The 16,268-nt window shown below is 54.5% G+C and overlaps 7 protein-coding genes across 7 annotated transcripts; 4 read left to right on the forward strand and 3 right to left on the reverse strand.

Moving 5' to 3' along the window:
- Positions 1-408: 408 nt before the first annotated feature.
- On the reverse strand, positions 409-2,358 carry LY79DRAFT_671460 (ABC1 family protein; the record flags this gene model as incomplete). Its single annotated transcript, XM_060563915.1, has 3 exons — positions 409-1,731; positions 1,787-1,937; positions 1,997-2,358. 3 exons carry the CDS (start codon positions 2,356-2,358, stop codon positions 409-411), a joined length of 1,836 nt encoding a protein of 611 aa, XP_060411926.1.
- Positions 2,359-3,087: 729 nt separating this feature from the next.
- Positions 3,088-3,843, forward strand: LY79DRAFT_671461 (uncharacterized protein; the record flags this gene model as incomplete). The annotated part of the gene is made up of 2 exons (XM_060563916.1): positions 3,088-3,408; positions 3,466-3,843. 2 exons carry the CDS (start codon positions 3,088-3,090, stop codon positions 3,841-3,843), a joined length of 699 nt encoding a protein of 232 aa, XP_060411927.1.
- Positions 3,844-4,089: 246 nt separating this feature from the next.
- LY79DRAFT_671462 (Pex19 protein family-domain-containing protein) lies at positions 4,090-5,268 on the reverse strand (the record flags this gene model as incomplete). The annotated part of the gene is made up of 4 exons (XM_060563917.1): positions 4,090-4,185; positions 4,236-4,805; positions 4,862-5,070; positions 5,127-5,268. 4 exons carry the CDS (start codon positions 5,266-5,268, stop codon positions 4,090-4,092), a joined length of 1,017 nt encoding a protein of 338 aa, XP_060411928.1.
- Positions 5,269-6,223: 955 nt separating this feature from the next.
- LY79DRAFT_519837 (SUMO-conjugating enzyme ubc9) lies at positions 6,224-6,886 on the forward strand (the record flags this gene model as incomplete). The annotated part of the gene is made up of 4 exons (XM_060555179.1): positions 6,224-6,258; positions 6,313-6,476; positions 6,555-6,578; positions 6,633-6,886. 4 exons carry the CDS (start codon positions 6,224-6,226, stop codon positions 6,884-6,886), a joined length of 477 nt encoding a protein of 158 aa, XP_060411929.1.
- A 1,546-nt stretch (positions 6,887-8,432) lies between these two features.
- LY79DRAFT_291117 (asparagine synthase) lies at positions 8,433-11,105 on the forward strand. Its single transcript, XM_060552208.1, has 10 exons — positions 8,433-8,541; positions 8,674-8,724; positions 8,779-8,804; positions 8,879-8,905; positions 8,962-8,997; positions 9,050-9,198; positions 9,279-10,274; positions 10,331-10,614; positions 10,675-10,779; positions 10,851-11,105. The coding sequence occupies exons 1-10, from the start codon at positions 8,516-8,518 to the stop codon at positions 10,891-10,893; spliced, it is 1,743 nt and encodes a 580-aa protein (XP_060411930.1). The 5' UTR covers positions 8,433-8,515; the 3' UTR covers positions 10,894-11,105.
- Positions 11,106-11,790: 685 nt separating this feature from the next.
- LY79DRAFT_291111 (eukaryotic porin) lies at positions 11,791-13,494 on the forward strand. The gene is made up of 5 exons (XM_060552207.1): positions 11,791-12,054; positions 12,192-12,314; positions 12,414-12,444; positions 12,589-13,106; positions 13,172-13,494. The coding sequence occupies exons 1-5, from the start codon at positions 12,010-12,012 to the stop codon at positions 13,319-13,321; spliced, it is 867 nt and encodes a 288-aa protein (XP_060411931.1). The 5' UTR covers positions 11,791-12,009; the 3' UTR covers positions 13,322-13,494.
- Positions 13,495-13,587: 93 nt separating this feature from the next.
- Positions 13,588-14,632, reverse strand: LY79DRAFT_671466 (DnaJ domain-containing protein; the record flags this gene model as incomplete). Its single annotated transcript, XM_060563918.1, has 2 exons — positions 13,588-14,224; positions 14,418-14,632. 2 exons carry the CDS (start codon positions 14,630-14,632, stop codon positions 13,588-13,590), a joined length of 852 nt encoding a protein of 283 aa, XP_060411932.1.
- Between the last annotated feature and the right edge of the window lie 1,636 nt (positions 14,633-16,268).

A 16,268-nucleotide genomic window follows, 5' to 3' on the forward strand; every position in this document is an offset into this window, starting at 1 on the left:
GGTCAAAGTCATTTATAACCATGGATCCAATGTGAACATCATAGCTAATAAAGGTGTGGATTCAATCACGTAATCACGTCGTGTTACGTTTTCTCAATACCACCACAACCATTCTCCCTATTCTCAAAAGGGGAGTGAGAATCGTGTTATATCCTCACACCTGTCGAACAGTATTGAAGTGACGCCATGTACCTACTAACGTCACGGTAAATGACTCGCACAGATCAAAACGATGTATAACCGCATCGTTGCTCGTCTAAATAAATCGGCCGCAATGAGTCACGCTGACAAGCATGCGTTACTCTCACTCTGAAGGTGCTGACGAGAGGTGTACTACGAACGTGCGCATGTGTACAAACAAAGGTCAAATTACAGTTCTATACGTCTATATGTCATACATCACATGCGTCACATTCCCGGAGCAGCGAATTCGGCGCCCTTCAACCCAAGTATCCTCTTGACGCCCAGAAAGAGCTCAAAGACACCGAGCTTGGCCTCGACCCTCCAGAAGCTGATCCATGCTGACACCAGGCGGACAGTGTTTGGCGGCCACAGCAGCGAGCCGTGGCGTTTCAGGTCCTCGAGCTGCTCCTCGAACACTGTACGCGTGCAGTAACGTGCGAGGATCATGAATGAGCGGATGGGGCCCTGGCGCGTGTGCAGGTTCTCGTCGAGGCTGCGGGTGAGGTCATTGGTCTTGAGGATGAGGAGGATGATGCGCGGGACCTGGCCCAACAACTGGACGAGGTCGACGATAAGCCCTTCCTGCAACGCGTCACCCATCTCCTTCTTCTCATCGGCCGTGCGCGTCTGCAGGACGGAGCCCTCGCTGTTGAGGACGCTCCAGTCGCGGCCCGTAATGGCCGAGGCGAACAGGGGGAACTGCTCGTCGTTGATGTTGGCGACCTCCTTGGCGTACTTGCGCATGCGCTTCATGTCACCGTCGATGACGGCAAGCCACATCTTGGCGTAGGAACGCTGCAGGTCGCGCGGGATATCCCGGTAGAGGCCGTGGTCGTAGAGGATGATGTCGAAGTTGTGGCCGCCGCGGAGGCCGCGCCGGGACTCGTTCTTGCGGATCGCCAGGTTTCCACCGTGGGGATCGCAGTGCAGAGGGGCGTTATGGCCAAATATCATTTCGTTGAAGATGCGCGCGAGACAAGCAGAGACCTCGTCGCGGTCGATGCCGTTGGCGTCGAGATACTCGAGGTCGTCCAGCCGGTGACCCGATACCCGCTGCATGACCAAGATTCGCTCCTTCGCCCAGAGGACCTCCGGGACGACGAGGGGGTGCTCCGGCAGCCTGGCGAAGTGCTCCCTTGTGCGGTTGGCGTTGCGGGCCTCCTCCCTGAAGTCCAGTTCCTTCGGCAACGAAATGTCCATTTCCGAGGACAGCCATTCGAGGTCATACTCGGGGAAGAAGCGCTTCAGAGTCGAAAAGGTGAACCGGGTCAGAGCCAGGTCCAGTTGGGACCACTCGCCGAGACCAGGGTGTTGCACTTTGACAGCCACCGGCATGCCCGTTTCCTTCAAGGTGGCAGTGTGTACCTGCGCCAGAGACGCGGCACCGATCGGTTCGGGCGAGAACTCGGAGAAGCAGTCCCACAGCTCTTGGCCAATATCCTTCCGGAACATCTCCTCAATCGATTCGAAAGACGACACGGGGCACTTGTCTTGTAGGGGAATGAACGTGTTGGTCCATTCTTGCGGGAGGAGGTAGTTCATCGCACTCTGTGCTCCAGTCAGTCTTTGGGTTTTAAGACGATCCACAAATATGGGCTCTTACAAGATGTTGGCCCAGCTTGATAAATATGCCGCCGTTCTTCTCCAAGACCTTCAATGTTCGGTCGGCGCATCGCTGGTGACAGTCTTTCAGGATCTTAGATTGTAGGTCGGGGTCCTCGATGCTCTCTTTCTGGTTGAGAGTCGTTCGGTAACTAAGATGGCGTTAGCAAGGACTGGCCCGTACCAGCATTTGTCCGGAAGGAAGTCGTACTCATTGATGCATACCGCAAGCGCGGCGGCGACTCGACCTGCGCGTTCCGCCGCCTCGTAGCCGTGCCTGATGTCGTCAGTGAAGGCGAGCGCGCCGGCGGCCGCAGCGCCGCCACCCGAAGCAAGAAGCCACACGCGGCCACCTTTCCGACCACCGCCATTTTTCGGTGCTGCCCTTGCGACCGAGGCCTTTGCACTCGTCGATGAGAATCCGCGAGCGGCCTTATTGCCAAGCCGTTGCTGCTGTGCCGATATCCGGCTGGACTGCTGCGCAACCGGACCGGCACGACATTCGGAGCAGGTCCATGGTCGGCGGGTGGTGGCCCGACGCAGCGGGCGCGAGAAAACGGAAAAGGCTTTCATGTGGACGCTGGCCAGCTGCTGCCAATGTATAGACAAACGCAAGGGAAGCCTGTGCCGATGCTCATTCTACGGGGTTGTGTTGAGCTTCGGGAATTAGGATCGATTCCAGAGGCGGGTCGGTCTTCGATATGGAGGTTTCCCAACAGTCGACTACCGATAGTGGAGTCTTTCCGAGGGATTGAGTTGGCTGTGGGGGCGATCTAGAGCTAATTAGTTAGTCGGATGTCATGTCGTCAGTTTGTTTTTTTCTCCCCAGAGGCAACTTCTTTTTGTCTCTTTTTATTTTATTTTATTCTCTTTGGCCAGCGCGTATCGGTGAAGAAAAAACCGTGGCACCGCCATTTCCATTCGCCGAATTTGCCTCGGGGCTCCGCTCGGGAACCGCCGGGATAAATGGTCCAGCCCAGGCGCAACGCAAATCAATCTGCGCCGCATGAACACACTCTTGCTGATTGGAAGAACCCATCCGTAGTGGAGCTCACGTGTCAACCGCCACCACACGCCACACTTGTGGCGCTCAACGCCCTCCATCGCGTCTCGGTCGCGTCCCATCACGCGCACCGCGGTTTCTACAATTAAGCTGGGAGGCAACAGCTCCGTCTTACACCACTATCGACATTGTGTCCAAAGTTCGCACAACTAAATCATCACCACAACCCAGTTTGTCTTGCTATCACCACCAGCTTAATGCAAGAAGACAAAGTATCTGAAGCCAAAAGAACTGCAAACATGTTCTCCGTCGCCGGGCCTGTACCCATCTTCAGCGAGCGGAACTCGTGGGATTTCAGGCCTGCGGTCCCGTCGCCTCTCTCATCGTCGCCCGCCCGCGCGCCATCGCCCCTGTCACCCATCGACGACAACACCGTCCGGCTCACGCAATCTTCACCTATTCCTCAACCCAAGTTCAAGTATGCGTTACGGCCTGCGAGGCCAAACCCAGTTGTCCGCAAGCGCGAAGAGGTGCAGGAGAGCAGGCGGAAGCTATTTCTCCAGAACGTGCGGCAGCGTGCGAATGACCGGTCCTACGAACGGCGAGATGTGGAGGGAGCTGTACGTGACAAACGTATTGCGTCATCTGAGATGCATTGTGCTGATGTCTTCCTGCAGATTCTCAAGTCCGACTGGGACCGTGACATGCGACAACGGTACTACGCCAAGCAAAAGGAAGGAGACGCCTTGTTCTCCGAAGCCGACATCGAGGACGCGGCGGCCATTGCACAAGCACGCCCACAGCAGATACCCCGTGATGCCGACGATACCATGCTCGACGCCATGGCGCAGGAAGAACAGGAAGAGCTTGACGCGTTGTTATTGGCCTATGATCAATCTTCTGAACCGCGATATTCAGCACACTCGTCGCAATCCACGCATACCGACGCCTCCAGTCTCTCGGACGACGAGGATTATGATGCGTTGTTCATGAATCTGCTATCACGGGAAGGCAGTGACGTGGATGCCTCTTCACAACAGATGGACATGTCTTGACAAGAAAATAACGTGGGAAATTTAAGGGAAAATAGCTGGGCTAAACTGGAGTGACAAAGTACGGTTGTTCCATTTGCATTGCGGCGTTGAGTCAGGTATGGCTTTGGGAATTCGATCTGATTATGGCGTTGGGCCTCGAATGGCCGACGGGATACGGTGTGGACAGCAGCTCTGCATGTGCACAACCATGGGAAGGCATGGTCTTTATGGGAATATATGTAACAGACACCCTCTGGGGATGTCCAACTATTGCGGATTACAGCCCTCGTCTGGATTGAACGCTTCCTGCGCTGATGGCATGTCGCCAACCAGGTCTGACGGAGGTGATCCGGCGGCTTGCATCTACCGCGAGTCAATTTCGCAAATAATAACGAGAGAGCTCTCCTGCTTACCTTTTGCATCCTCTCGACAATGTATTCTCGGTCCGCTGCGTTCGCGTCTGCATACGTCTTCTCCTCAAACTTGGCCACGATCTCCTTAACGTAACCCTGTTGCTCCTCGTACCGCTTGAGGTCTTCCGCGGGTGTCTTGTCGCGGTTCTTTTCGAACCACTCGGGGAATTTGTCGTTGAGTTCCTTCATAGGCTCGTAAAGGATCTCCTTGTTAGTAAGTTGCTCCATCATTCCCATGAGCATCTTCGAGAATTCCTCCTCGCTGCTGCCGCCGCCTTCCATGCCGCCCTCTCCAAGCTGCCTCATCATCTCAGCAAGGAAGTCCTCGGTCGAAGATTCTGCCGCAGCCGCGGTCGCCTGCTGTCCCGACGCTTGCATGCGCTCCATCGTCTTCTTGATGGTCTCCTGGAAAGAACCGTCGGCGATGGGGTCTGAAGCCGGGGCTTTGCTGGAGGAGGAAGTGGGCCGTGGGGCTGCTGGTGTTGCGGCCGGCGCCTGGGAAGACCCAGCTTCTCCCGCAGCGGCGCTCATCTGCTTGAAGACACTGTCAAACTGCGCTTGCATTTCCGGCTGTGATGTCGGGTTAGTCGATGGAGGCGAGTGACAACGGTGTGGGGGTTATCTACGTTTTTCTCGAGCTCGCCAATCAAATCGGCCATGCCAGCCTGAAGCTGTTTTGCAAAATCGTCAGAAGACAACATGTCTTCCAACGTCTTGTCATCGGCCTCCTCTTCGGTAACTGTCGCGGGCTTTTCAGAGCCTGTCGCAAACGGCGCAGTTGGTGGTTCGGGCTTCTTGGTATCTACATTCACTGCGGCAAATTCGTCGAGCATATCTGGAAGAGTCAGCGTATCCTACCCCTGTTGGCTATGACACCGGTCAACAACGCACCATCCAAATCATCCAAATCATCCTCATCTGGATCAGGCACATCATCAACCACATCCGCCGGCCTCTTCTCCTCAACTGCTGGTGTTACGGGCGTCGCCTCGCTCGCCTTATCGGCGCCAGCTGCGCTACTGTCCTTCTCCATTGTCGCGAACGGCCTTTGAATCGGACACCAGAGACTTGCGCGTTATGTGTTCTCAACGCTCGCAGGCGGGCGGCGTCTGAGTATTGTAGATTAAGCGACCGAAGCAAGGCACGCTAGATGCAGTCGTGACAAAGGAGACAGTCGTGCAGTACGTAGTAGTCGCGATGCGGCGACGATGACAACCAGAGTCTCGGGGAGCTGCAGGTGGTAGACGATCGCTTGCGCAAGGGTTGGGGGTAGGCTTTCCAGTCGTACGGGGCTGGGATTAGGTATGGCCTTTGTACGTGCCGAAAGATGGCCTGTCAGGTGAAAGCCGAGGAATCGGGCCTGAAGCTCCTTGTCTTGCATCTGAACAGGATCTAGCCCCACGTCAGATTTCCCAGCACCCCGCGCCCAACGCACCGACACCGAACGTCCCTAGCCTAGGGCGGGGTCCTATTCCAATTCGTCCATTGGACAAGCGTCGTTCCGTTTCGCGCCCCTGCCGCCCCTCCTACCGCGGGATCTTACCTTTACCACCGCCGCCTAGAGAGACACGCGCTTCCAATTAAAGACGACTACTCTACCCAGAAGGTACGTACCCTTACCCCAAAAATCTTCCACCACCTTCCAACTCAGCTGGCGCATACAGCGAGGCAAGTGCAAGGCGACCAACATCGCTATCCGTGGGCGACTTCTCTAGCCGCGGACTTAACCCAAAGTTCGCCGAACAACTCTCGTCACTTCCACAGCCTCGTCTCACAGTCAGTTGCTCATCGACAAGTCCGACTGGCTCAAAAGCTACCGCAGTCTGAATCTCCAAGCTGCCGCACTTGAAAGCTCGCGTGAACAGTCATCTCGATTTTGCACATCAGCCGTCGTCCCGCCCGTCGACACGCGAGCGAGTCTCCCAAATACAATTTCCGACGCCGACAGACCATCGTACCTTGCTACAGTCATCACAACTATCGCCACAATGTCGTTGTGCCAGAACAGACTCCAGGAGGAGCGGTATGTTGTTTATGTACATGTCGGCTCACGGTGGATGTGTCTAACTGGATCTAGGAAGCAATGGCGCAAAGATCACCCCTTTGGCTTCTTCGCCAAGCCCCAGCGTAATGCTGCGACGGGAACGCTCGATCTGAAGGTCTGGGAGTGTGGAATTCCGGGCAAGGAGAAGACTATTTGGGAGGGCGGCTTGTTCAAGCTGACAATCACATTTCCCGAGGGTGGGTGGCCTTGCTTATTTGGACCGCGGGTTCTCACGGAACAAAAATGTTTGCTGACCTCTTCCCCTGGACCAACAGAATACCCGACGAAGCCACCCAAGTGTGAGTTATCATTACCTTGGGGATCAAATCCTCTGGCTGACAAGCGTTGTATAGGCAAATTCGTTCCTCCCCTGTTCCACCCCAACGTCTACCCCTCCGGCACCGTTTGCCTGTCGATCTTGAACGAGGAAGAGGCGTGGAAGCCCGCGATCACGGTGAAGCAGATTCTGCTGGGTATTCAGAACCTGCTGGACGACCCCAACCCGGAGTCGCCGGCACAGGCGGAGGCATACAGTCTGTTCAAGAAGGACAAGGCAGAATATGAGAAGCGCATCAAGCGTGTGGTGAGGGAGAACCCAGCACCCTAGATGGCGTAGCAGCCTCGGGGTGAATGGATTTATGAGATGAAAATGTCGTGTCAGCAGGCATGGCTTCGGAGTTACAGGAATACCATACGGTCTGCTTCTCTACTTTTGGACTGGTCGATGATGCTGCGGCTGCTGCCATGAGGGGTTCGGGGCAGACGAGGCCAAACTGCCAGATATGGATACAAGATTAGACGCTAAAATGCTGCGAATGAGATGTTTGCGCAAAATGTTTGCCTCCATTTAATGACAGAATGGATGTGAACCTGCGTCGACCATTAGGCGATGACTCTTATGAGGGTGGATCACGCTCGGCGAAACCGTGGCCTGCCGCGGAGGGTGGATATCTCGTCGGAGCAGGTACTGTGCCTCCACTATAGCTTAGGTACTTGGCATGGGACCTGGAACCCTGACACCAGTGACGAGTAAGTTTGTCAGGTGTCAGGATTCAGCACTCTCTATTAGAGCGGGCGCATTACCAAACGGCCAAGACACAGTCTCCTATCACCTGTCCGGCCGCCCCTAGTGCTGTCATCAGTATGATGTCCCGGAGTGGGGGAGATTTCGCCGCCGTCGCTTTATGGTCGAATTCACAAAAGTGGCTATTTCCGTGGCACCATTCATTCGATGGGCTGTCGAGGAAATAGCATCACCACACCGACTCGACGCTCTCGTTGGTGGCTGGGCTTGTACATGTTTCTTATCAGTCGGGAAGGTTAGGTAATTGGCAATCTTGTCGACTCTGATTGGCCACGTCATCCAATGGGTGAAGGAGCCGAGATCGAGTCTACAGACAAGCTGATAGTGTACCCCCCTGTCAACCCGAGAGTACTGTGCACAATAACAGCGATAAACCTCATATCCTAAAGGCTGCAGGTTCAAATCCAGTTTTCTTAGATTTTTTTATTCTAAAACGGCTCCGCCAGGGAGGGTTGGAATGGTATTAACCTACCCTGCTTCCTACGCTGCGCTCTAGGTTAGGATAGGCCAAGACTATCCCTTTTTAAGTTGTGTTATCACTAAATCCACTGTCTACTGAGGTTTATTACAGTGATTGTGCACGGTACTCTCGGGTGGACCGGGGGGAGACACTATCAGCTTGTCTGATCACTCGCCGAGATCGGCCCAAGGAGACAAGCTGTCACACTAGCGCAGCAACAGTAGATTAGGTAGCATATCGTGCTGCTTTCTGTGGTTCCGCCGTGGCGGCGGCGGCGGACTTGCAATTTTGGCAACTCTCTCGCAATCCTTCAACATGATTCGTACCGAGTACTTCGCACACAATATGCAGTACCCGGCTGTCCTGACCTTATCGACGCACCGGCCACGGCCTTCGGCATCCTGGGCTAGCAAACAACCGAGTGTCAGGGTTGTCGGAATGCTGGGTGGTAGGGGCCAAGTCAATGTATCAGGTCGATTTCGGGGCCGTTGCAAGATAGAAAATAACGATAAAAAAACTGGGTGAAGCGCAAGAAGAGTCATAACCTCTTTCGCTCCCACCCTTTGATTGCGGCTCCCGCCTCCTGCTCCGTATTTATTCCTTCGAGGCACTTCTTTCGCCTTGCTACCTTTGAAGCTGCACATCATCTCATACACATCCTATATACACAATCGCAGCTCGAGACCGCAATCATGTGTGGCATCTTCGCCTGTCATCGGTAAGCCCAATTCCGCGAGACAGTCCCTTTTTTGGCTGCGGGATGGAGGGGCACTCGAGCTCCCCCTCCAACAAAAAGTTGACCCCGCCATGTGTTTCCATGGACGACGCGACTGACTTTTTGTGCGCCTAGTCACCCTGACGTCCAGAAATTCAAGCCCACGGCTTTGAAGCTTGCAAAGGCGTAAGTCGTACCATTCCTAGCTTTCGTGAGTATTAATTGACTCGGAGTTTCCAGTATCCGTCACCGTGGCCCCGATTGGAGTGAGTTCTGAGTCACCGCGACGCATACGCGACCTCAACAACGCCGAGCAGCCAACTGACCAACCCTTGCACAGGCGGCAGCTTCATCTGCAACAGGACGAGTAAGTCGATCTGAATTGTAGTTGCGTGGTGTCCGTCAATTGACCGTCAATCGCAGTTCTGTGCCACGAACGTCTCAGCATCGTCGGCGTTGGTAAGTCGGCCTCTTCCTAACCCGCGATACAAACGGCTAACCTTTGCCATAGAGTCCGGCGCCCAGCCCCTTACCAATGAGGATGAGAGCATCATCCTTGCCGTCAACGGCGAAATCTACAACCACCGCCTGATCCGCAAGGCTCTGAAGCATACCTACCACTTCAAGACCGGCTCCGACTGCGAGGTCGTCATCCCCTTGGTGAGTCAGCAACGCGCGCATGATTTTCGTTCTCACATTGGTGGGACCCACGGAGTTCTAACGGTGCTTGTTCACTGTAGTATATGGAATATGGCCTCGATGCCCCGAAGCATCTCGATGGCATGTTCTCATTTGTTTTGTACGACAAGAAGAATGACCGCACCATTGCCGCCCGCGATCCCATCGGTATCACGACTCTCTACTATGGCTGGTCGTCAAAAGAACCCGAGGCGGTTTACTTTGCTTCTGAGCTGAAGTGCCTGCACAGTGTCTGTGATAAGGTTGAGGCCTTCCCCCCCGGCCACGTTTACGACTCTCCCACCGGCAAGACCACAAGATACTTCGAGCCCTCTTGGTGGGATCCGGCCAGAGTCCCCGAGACACCTCTCGACCTGAAGTTGATCCGCGAAAAGCTAGAGAAGTCTGTGAGAAAGAGACTCATGGCTGAGGTGCCGTACGGTGTCCTCCTCTCCGGCGGCCTGGACTCCAGTTTGGTTGCCGCCATTGCCCAAAGAGAGACTTTGCGTCTGAAGAAAGCCGCCCTCGAGGCCAACGGCGGCGCGCTCCCCATGACGGAGAACCCTGACACTGGTGAGGGCATGGTCGGTATCGATGACGACAACACGCTGTCGACAGTCACATATCTGCCTCAACTCAACTCCTTCTCCATTGGGCTCCCTGGATCACCCGACAACAAGGCAGCCCTCGAGGTCGCCAAGTTCCTCGGCACCAAGCACCACGTAATGACCTTCACGATTGAGGACGGCCTCAACGCTTTGTCCGATGTCATCTACCATCTCGAGACGTACGATGTCACGACCATCCGCGCCTCGACACCGATGTACCTCCTTTCCCGTAAGATCAAGGCTATGGGCATCAAGATGGTGCTCAGTGGCGAGGGAAGTGATGAGATCTTTGGTGGTTACCTCTACTTCCACGCCGCTCCTGACAAGAAGGCCTTCCACGAGGAGACGGTCCGCCGTGTCAAGAACCTCCACTTTGCTGACTGCCTGCGCGCCAACAAGTCAACATCTGCCTGGGGTCTTGAGGCTCGTGTGCCGTTTTTGGACAAGGAGGTGAGTATTTTGCAGCCCGGACGAAAGGGTGACCTCGCTGACCATTGCTCCCACAGTTCCTCGAGGCGACCATGAACATCGACCCCCAGGAGAAGATGATCACCAAGGAGAAGATGGAAAAGTATATCCTCCGAAAGGCCTTTGATACCTCGGACGAGCCCGGCGCGGAGCCGTACCTCCCGGACAACATTCTGTGGAGACAGAAGGAGCAGTTCTCGGACGGTGTCGGATACGGATGGATCGACGCACTCAAGGACAACGCTGAGATTCAGGTGACGGACGAGATGATGAAGAACCCCAAGCCGGAGTGGGGCAGTGACATCCCGGACACCAAGGAGGGGTATGCATCATCTAACCTCACCCGTTTGAAGTGAGTGAGTACGCTGACAGAATTTGACAGGTACTGGTACCGTCTTATGTTCGATGAGCACTTCCCGCCGCATTGCGCCTCGACCGTCATGCGCTGGACCCCCACATGGTCCAAGCAAACGGACCCCAGTGGCAGGTGAGTCACAAGACGTCCCGTCTCCATTGAAAACAGAGAGCCAAATCAGTTACTGACCCGTTGCATGACAGAGCCATTGCCATCCACGAGAAAAAGTACGACGATGCTGCATAAAGTGGTAATTTGGGGGAGGATACCCGTATCCTACCTAGCATTTTACGTCAATGCAGGAGGGTAAAGGGCGGAGAGGCGTCCGGGGTCGTTGGCTTAAGTAGACCTCAACAAGTTTAGAGTCTTGAAAAAGGGGAGGGATATGGATGGATGGATGGATAGAGGCTGCAATTGATATACCGTTGCTGCCTTACCGATTACATTGTCGGTGTTATTGCAATTGAAAGTACTCCGTAATGGAATTGCGCAAGTGTTCCTAGTGACGCCTTTGCCATTGGCCCCTCCTGTTTTGCCATGTTCAGGGGTTGCTCTCCAGGAACAGGCAAGAAAGCCAGTATCCTGGCCTAGAGTCTTCCCCAACTTCACCTCCCCATCCTAGAGCCCGCTTTGTATGCAACGATGATTGAGTGCGATTGTCCAGAAGTGTCAGGGTAGAGTCAATGATTGGCTGCAGGCACATCCACAGTGACTCAAGTTATTCCACATTGTATGAGAGAAGTGAAACCGTTGAAGGAAAGGCCACGAAAGGAATGAGAATGGGGGAAAGAGATGGTGCCGAGAGCCACTCTGATAGATATCTTCATGAATTGACATGTTGTCGCTCTTGTTACCAAAGGAAGGTAGTGAAGGAAAGGTAGTAGGTATAAGTATGGCCTTACCATCTCCTATACTAGTACCACCTACGACCATCCGTCTACCTTTCACACAAAGCCAAGCAAACAAATACTAGAACTAAACGCATCGAATAACCGGTCAGCAGCACTCAGTATCCACTTCTTCAGTGCATCACCTTATTATGGAATCCTTGTCCAAGCTTCACCCACAGCCTGCCATAATCCCAACAAACCAATAACAGATCCCCCACGTGCATCCAAAAGCGTCCTAGTGCAGCCCCGTCACCACACATTCACCACAGCTCCTCCGGACCGACTTGAGCCGGGAATCCCCGTCATCCAATTGATGCAACCAAAACATTTTCTCGAACAGCTCGCGCCCCAGCAGACCATCTCCTGAAAGGACACTTGCAACCCGCCTTTTCACTTGTCGCATCTCGTTGACCGCTTCCTATTCTCACCTCAATTCTCTTCCCCAAAACGTCCTTTGTCAAAATCAGCAAACATGTCTGTTCCTAACTTCGGAGACATCGCCAAGTCGGCCAACGACGTATGCGCCTTCTCTCCCTCTTTGTTTTGTTGTTCGGGTATTCGCGGACCAGGGAGAAATAGAGAGCTCTTGGCTCTTTCCCTGACCGAGGTCATCCGCGACGAGAAACCACTCAGCTGACCATTGACTCTCGATAGCTTCTCAACAAGGACTTCTACCACCTCTCTGCCACCACCTTCGAGCTCAAGAGCAACACCCCCAACAACGTTGCCTTCAAGGTCACCGGCAAGAGCTCCCACGAGAAGAGCACTGCTGGAGCTGTAAGTCGCACCATTTCCACACACCAAAGGCGCATCGAGTGCTGTCGATATTGTGTAAACAACCATGAGCCCGAGCTGACCTATTCTTTTCCCATCCAGATCGAGGGCAAATACTCCGACAAGTCTACCGGTACAGCAACCACCGTCCATCGTTTAGAGCGTTTACATTTCAGCCTCGGCCAAATAAACGGATTGTTCTACGGCATTCCGGTCCATTTTGCCGCAGGCTGGACGCCCGGTCGTGCATATTTGCTAACATTCTACCGTCGCGCAGGCCTGACCCTTACCCAGACATGGAACACCGCTGCTGCCCTTGACACCAAGGTCGAGCTCGCCGACAGCCTCGCCAAGGGCCTGAAGGCTGAGGGTGTCTTCTCCTTCCTGCCCTCCGCCGGCGAGAAGGCCGTCTCCAAGAAGGGTGCCAAGTTCAACCTTACCTTCAAGCAGAGCAACTTTCACAGCCGCGCTTTCTTCGACCTTCTGAAGGGCCCCACCGCCAACATCGACGCTGTTGTTGGCCACGAGGGCTTCCTCGCCGGTGCCTCTGCTGGCTACGATGTCCAGAAGGCCTCCATCACCGGCTACGCCGCCGCCGTCGGCTACCAGGCCCCCACCTACAGCGCTGCCATCACCGCCAGCGACAACCTCAGCCTCTTCGCTGCTTCTTACTACCACAAGGTTAACAGCCAGGTTGAGGCTGGTGCCAAGGCCACCTGGAACTCCAAGGCCGGCAACAACGTCGGCCTCGAGGTTGCCAGCAAGTACCGCATCGACCCCGTCTCCTTCGCCAAGGTGCGTCACTTTCCCTTTCTGAACTGGTTTGACGAACGTGTACTGACCAACATGCGCGTGTATAGTTCAAGGTCAACAACAACGGTGTTGCCGCCCTTGGCTACAACGTCCTCCTCCGTGAGGGTGTTACCCTGGGTCTTGGTGCCTCCTTTGATACACAGAAGCTCGACCAGGCTACTCACAAGCTTGGCGCCAGCTTCACCTTCGAGGGCTGAGCGTTTTTCACCACTTGTATACATGACGAGGACAATTTATTCAGCTTTCTCCGGCCGGGTAGAGGACCCAATGCTCTTCACATTTCATTTGGAGGCTCCTGTCTAGTGTATATTAGTTCGGGGAGTAATTGAGTTTGATCGGCCGGCACTTGGGATGCTCTTGTTCGATGTGCTGTTCAGCGGGATGTTGAGTTCCATCGTGAGGTTTCTATCTATCCTGATAGACGTCTATCGCTCAATATTTTCGTTTCTATGCCCTTCTATTTTTAATATTTCCCATCTTTCTTCTTGCGACGCAACCCGACGAAGGCAACGTATGGTATGAAGAAGGAAAAGAACAGAATGCCGCTGACGACCATGAAAGCGCCCACTGACGTCTCCTGTGCTCCGATGGGCACCTCAGTGCCGGCGATCCTATGCGCCCGTCGCGAGTCCTGTCTCGACTGCGACTTGGTGTGCGTCTGCGAATCGAAATGTGACACTTTGCCGGACCTCGTGTGCCTGTACGGGTCCTGCCCGGGTCCCATGCCGGGTTGCGCGCTCGCCCCTGCCGTCCCTGTCCCGTCACCAGCGCTGCCCTCGTGCGCCTCCTTGCGCTTTGCCGACTGCTGGCCCCACCCGCCGGACCTGTAGAAGCTCGGCGGGGGGCCGCGGAAGGTCGTCCTGCGCCGCGAGAGGCCCGAGGCCGGGCGGCCGCCGGCGGGGCCGGTGCTGTGGTAGGAGCCGCGGCGATCGTGCGAAGATGAGGAGGAGGAGGACGGTAGGGAGCGGTCGTAGGCGGCGCGTTTTGCGGGAGTGCCGAGGACGGAGTAGGCCTCGGCTATGGCGTGGAACTTTCGTGAGGCATCGGGGTCGTTGCGATTGTGGTCTGGGTGGTGGGTTTTTGAGAGGGCGTAGAAGGATCTTTAGGAACAGGAGGCGTCAGCTTTTTCTCGAAGGAGTCGCAGTACAAGGGAGGGATGGCTTCAGGTGGGAGGAGGTTGGGGGAAGTTCTAGGTGAGATTGCATCGGTGGCGGTGGGTTATTTGCATCGCCAGCAATAGCTAAGCAATCGGGAGGAAGAGGGAGAAAGAGAAAGGGGGACACAAGAACGCACTTCTTTATGTCGGAGGGCGATGCATCGTGAGCGACCTTCAGGGTCTCGTAGTGGTTCGCGGAAGCGACGTCATCACGCAGCGCACGCGAGGTGGTGAACGGCGCCGCTGCGAGGTTGCGAGCTCGGGAGAGCTGCGCTGGGGACAGGACCGGGATCGGGAATGCGCCGGAGCGGAGGGGGCGGGCCGCTGCGGGTTGGAACCGGCGGAGGAGCATGCCTCATGCTTTTTTGGTTACTAGGAAATTCAATCGAAGGGAAGCGGGAACATTGGAGGGAAGTGGGCGGACGGCAGGTTTGGTTAAGGAGGGAAGGAGTTCAGGTTTGGAGAGCGACAAGTGTGTTGCTCGTGTGCGTGCGCCTCCCAGACGGAGTAGTGACGAAATCAATGGCTCGGTCGGTGGATCGGAGCTTGTTGGACCCCCTGGTTATGCCAGAGGCGGGTTATGTAATGAAGGGGGGTTCCGTTTATGAAGCGGGAAGTGAGTGGTATGCCGTGGCGGGCAATTGACATACGACCATTACAAACGAGGAATTTTTCTTACGGCTCGTGAAGACGACTTTGTACCATAGTTTGATTTTTTTTTCTGTCCAATAGAAGACCTGAGTGATTACCGCACACCGATACTTGTTGGTTGTTCTTCCAGCATATGTCTTACCCCAAGAATCTCCCCTATGCTAGCGACACACTTCCTGCGATGATCCTCAAAGTCTCCCATGATCCACCCGTAGCAGCTCTTATTTAACGATACGTATCAGTTATCCTTTGGAAATGTACTTATGACACTTTACTTGAAAGGCCATTCCATTGTGCCAATCGTTTATCGTCTCTGTGGAGCAATCGCCAACCAATAGCTCACTGGAGGTAACCACCGTGCCTTCAAGTTATTTTTCCGGAAAGTTGTTGGCTGACCTCGTCCGTGATTTCGCAACTTACATCAAGAGATCAATAGTGATAGACACAGGACAGTTTGCGGGAACGATGTAAGGAATATCGGACAATCCCCAAACTGCACACGACATGACGTTGAGGCAATGTCGAGAACCTAAAGAAGGTAAAGAAAAGAAAAAAGAAGAAAAAAAGTATATATGAGATACGGCACAATCCAAAGTATTAGATATACTACTTAGAAGCTACCCCGGAAATATAATTCGCGGTGCCATAATACTTTGACTTGGTATTCGTATGTAGGCTGTGACGCTGGCCAAGACACCGAGCCAGAGGCTACATACAACGAATGTCTTGTTACAGGGAGATGATTGTCGTGGGCCAGACCTAGAAACTTTCAACAGGCAAAGGTGCGTATTTCCACATCAGCAACCGGAATTCCTTACAGCCCCTATCACCGCAAGGTAGTCTTCAGTGTTCCATTGTGTTGCGGGTGCTCTCGATAAGCCAGCGCGAACACAAGGTCGAGGCAACATGCTGATTCCGATGGCATCGAATTCAATGCCGACTTTTAGACATCCCTGAGAGCCGGAGCAGAGGCCCGCAGGCAAGATCTCGAATCAGCTTTCCTTCATAGGAGAAGGCGCTGTTTTCGAGCACTCAACCGCCTGGGTACAGCCCAGCTTGGTCATGTCTTGTATGCCTCGCGTAGTTGAGGGCGGCGAGAACAATAACCCGCCGCGCCTCGAAGACTTGCCCCAAAATCAAAGGAGAATACCAAGACCGGGGGCCATTGTAATCTCTGATTCGAAAGTATCCTCATAACCTGCTAGACCCCCGGAGTTTGAAGTTGAGTGTCGAGGTCCAAAGGCGCAATCTTCGAGGCCGACATAATGCCACCCTTGGTATCACCCACGATCCCCCTCCTAAAACACGTTGAGCGGTTGTCTGTTCGCAGACACGAA

The sequence above is a fragment of the Colletotrichum navitas genome (genome assembly GCF_030913465.1).
Source record: "Colletotrichum navitas strain CBS 125086 chromosome Unknown LY79scaffold_50, whole genome shotgun sequence".
Taxonomy (NCBI): domain Eukaryota; kingdom Fungi; phylum Ascomycota; class Sordariomycetes; order Glomerellales; family Glomerellaceae; genus Colletotrichum; species Colletotrichum navitas.

Coding starts and splice junctions, on each gene's coding strand:
- LY79DRAFT_291117 (XM_060552208.1), top strand. CDS start 8,516: ATGTGTGGCATCTTCGCCTGTCATCG. Junction 9,199..9,278: donor GCGAGGTCGTCATCCCCTTG/GTGAGTCAGCAA, acceptor TGTTCACTGTAG/TATATGGAATATGGCCTCGA. Junction 10,275..10,330: donor TGCCGTTTTTGGACAAGGAG/GTGAGTATTTTG, acceptor TTGCTCCCACAG/TTCCTCGAGGCGACCATGAA.
- LY79DRAFT_291111 (XM_060552207.1), top strand. CDS start 12,010: ATGTCTGTTCCTAACTTCGGAGACATCGCCAAGTCGGCCAACGAC. Junction 12,055..12,191: donor TCGCCAAGTCGGCCAACGAC/GTATGCGCCTTC, acceptor GACTCTCGATAG/CTTCTCAACAAGGACTTCTA. Junction 12,445..12,588: donor ATACTCCGACAAGTCTACCG/GTACAGCAACCA, acceptor ACCGTCGCGCAG/GCCTGACCCTTACCCAGACA.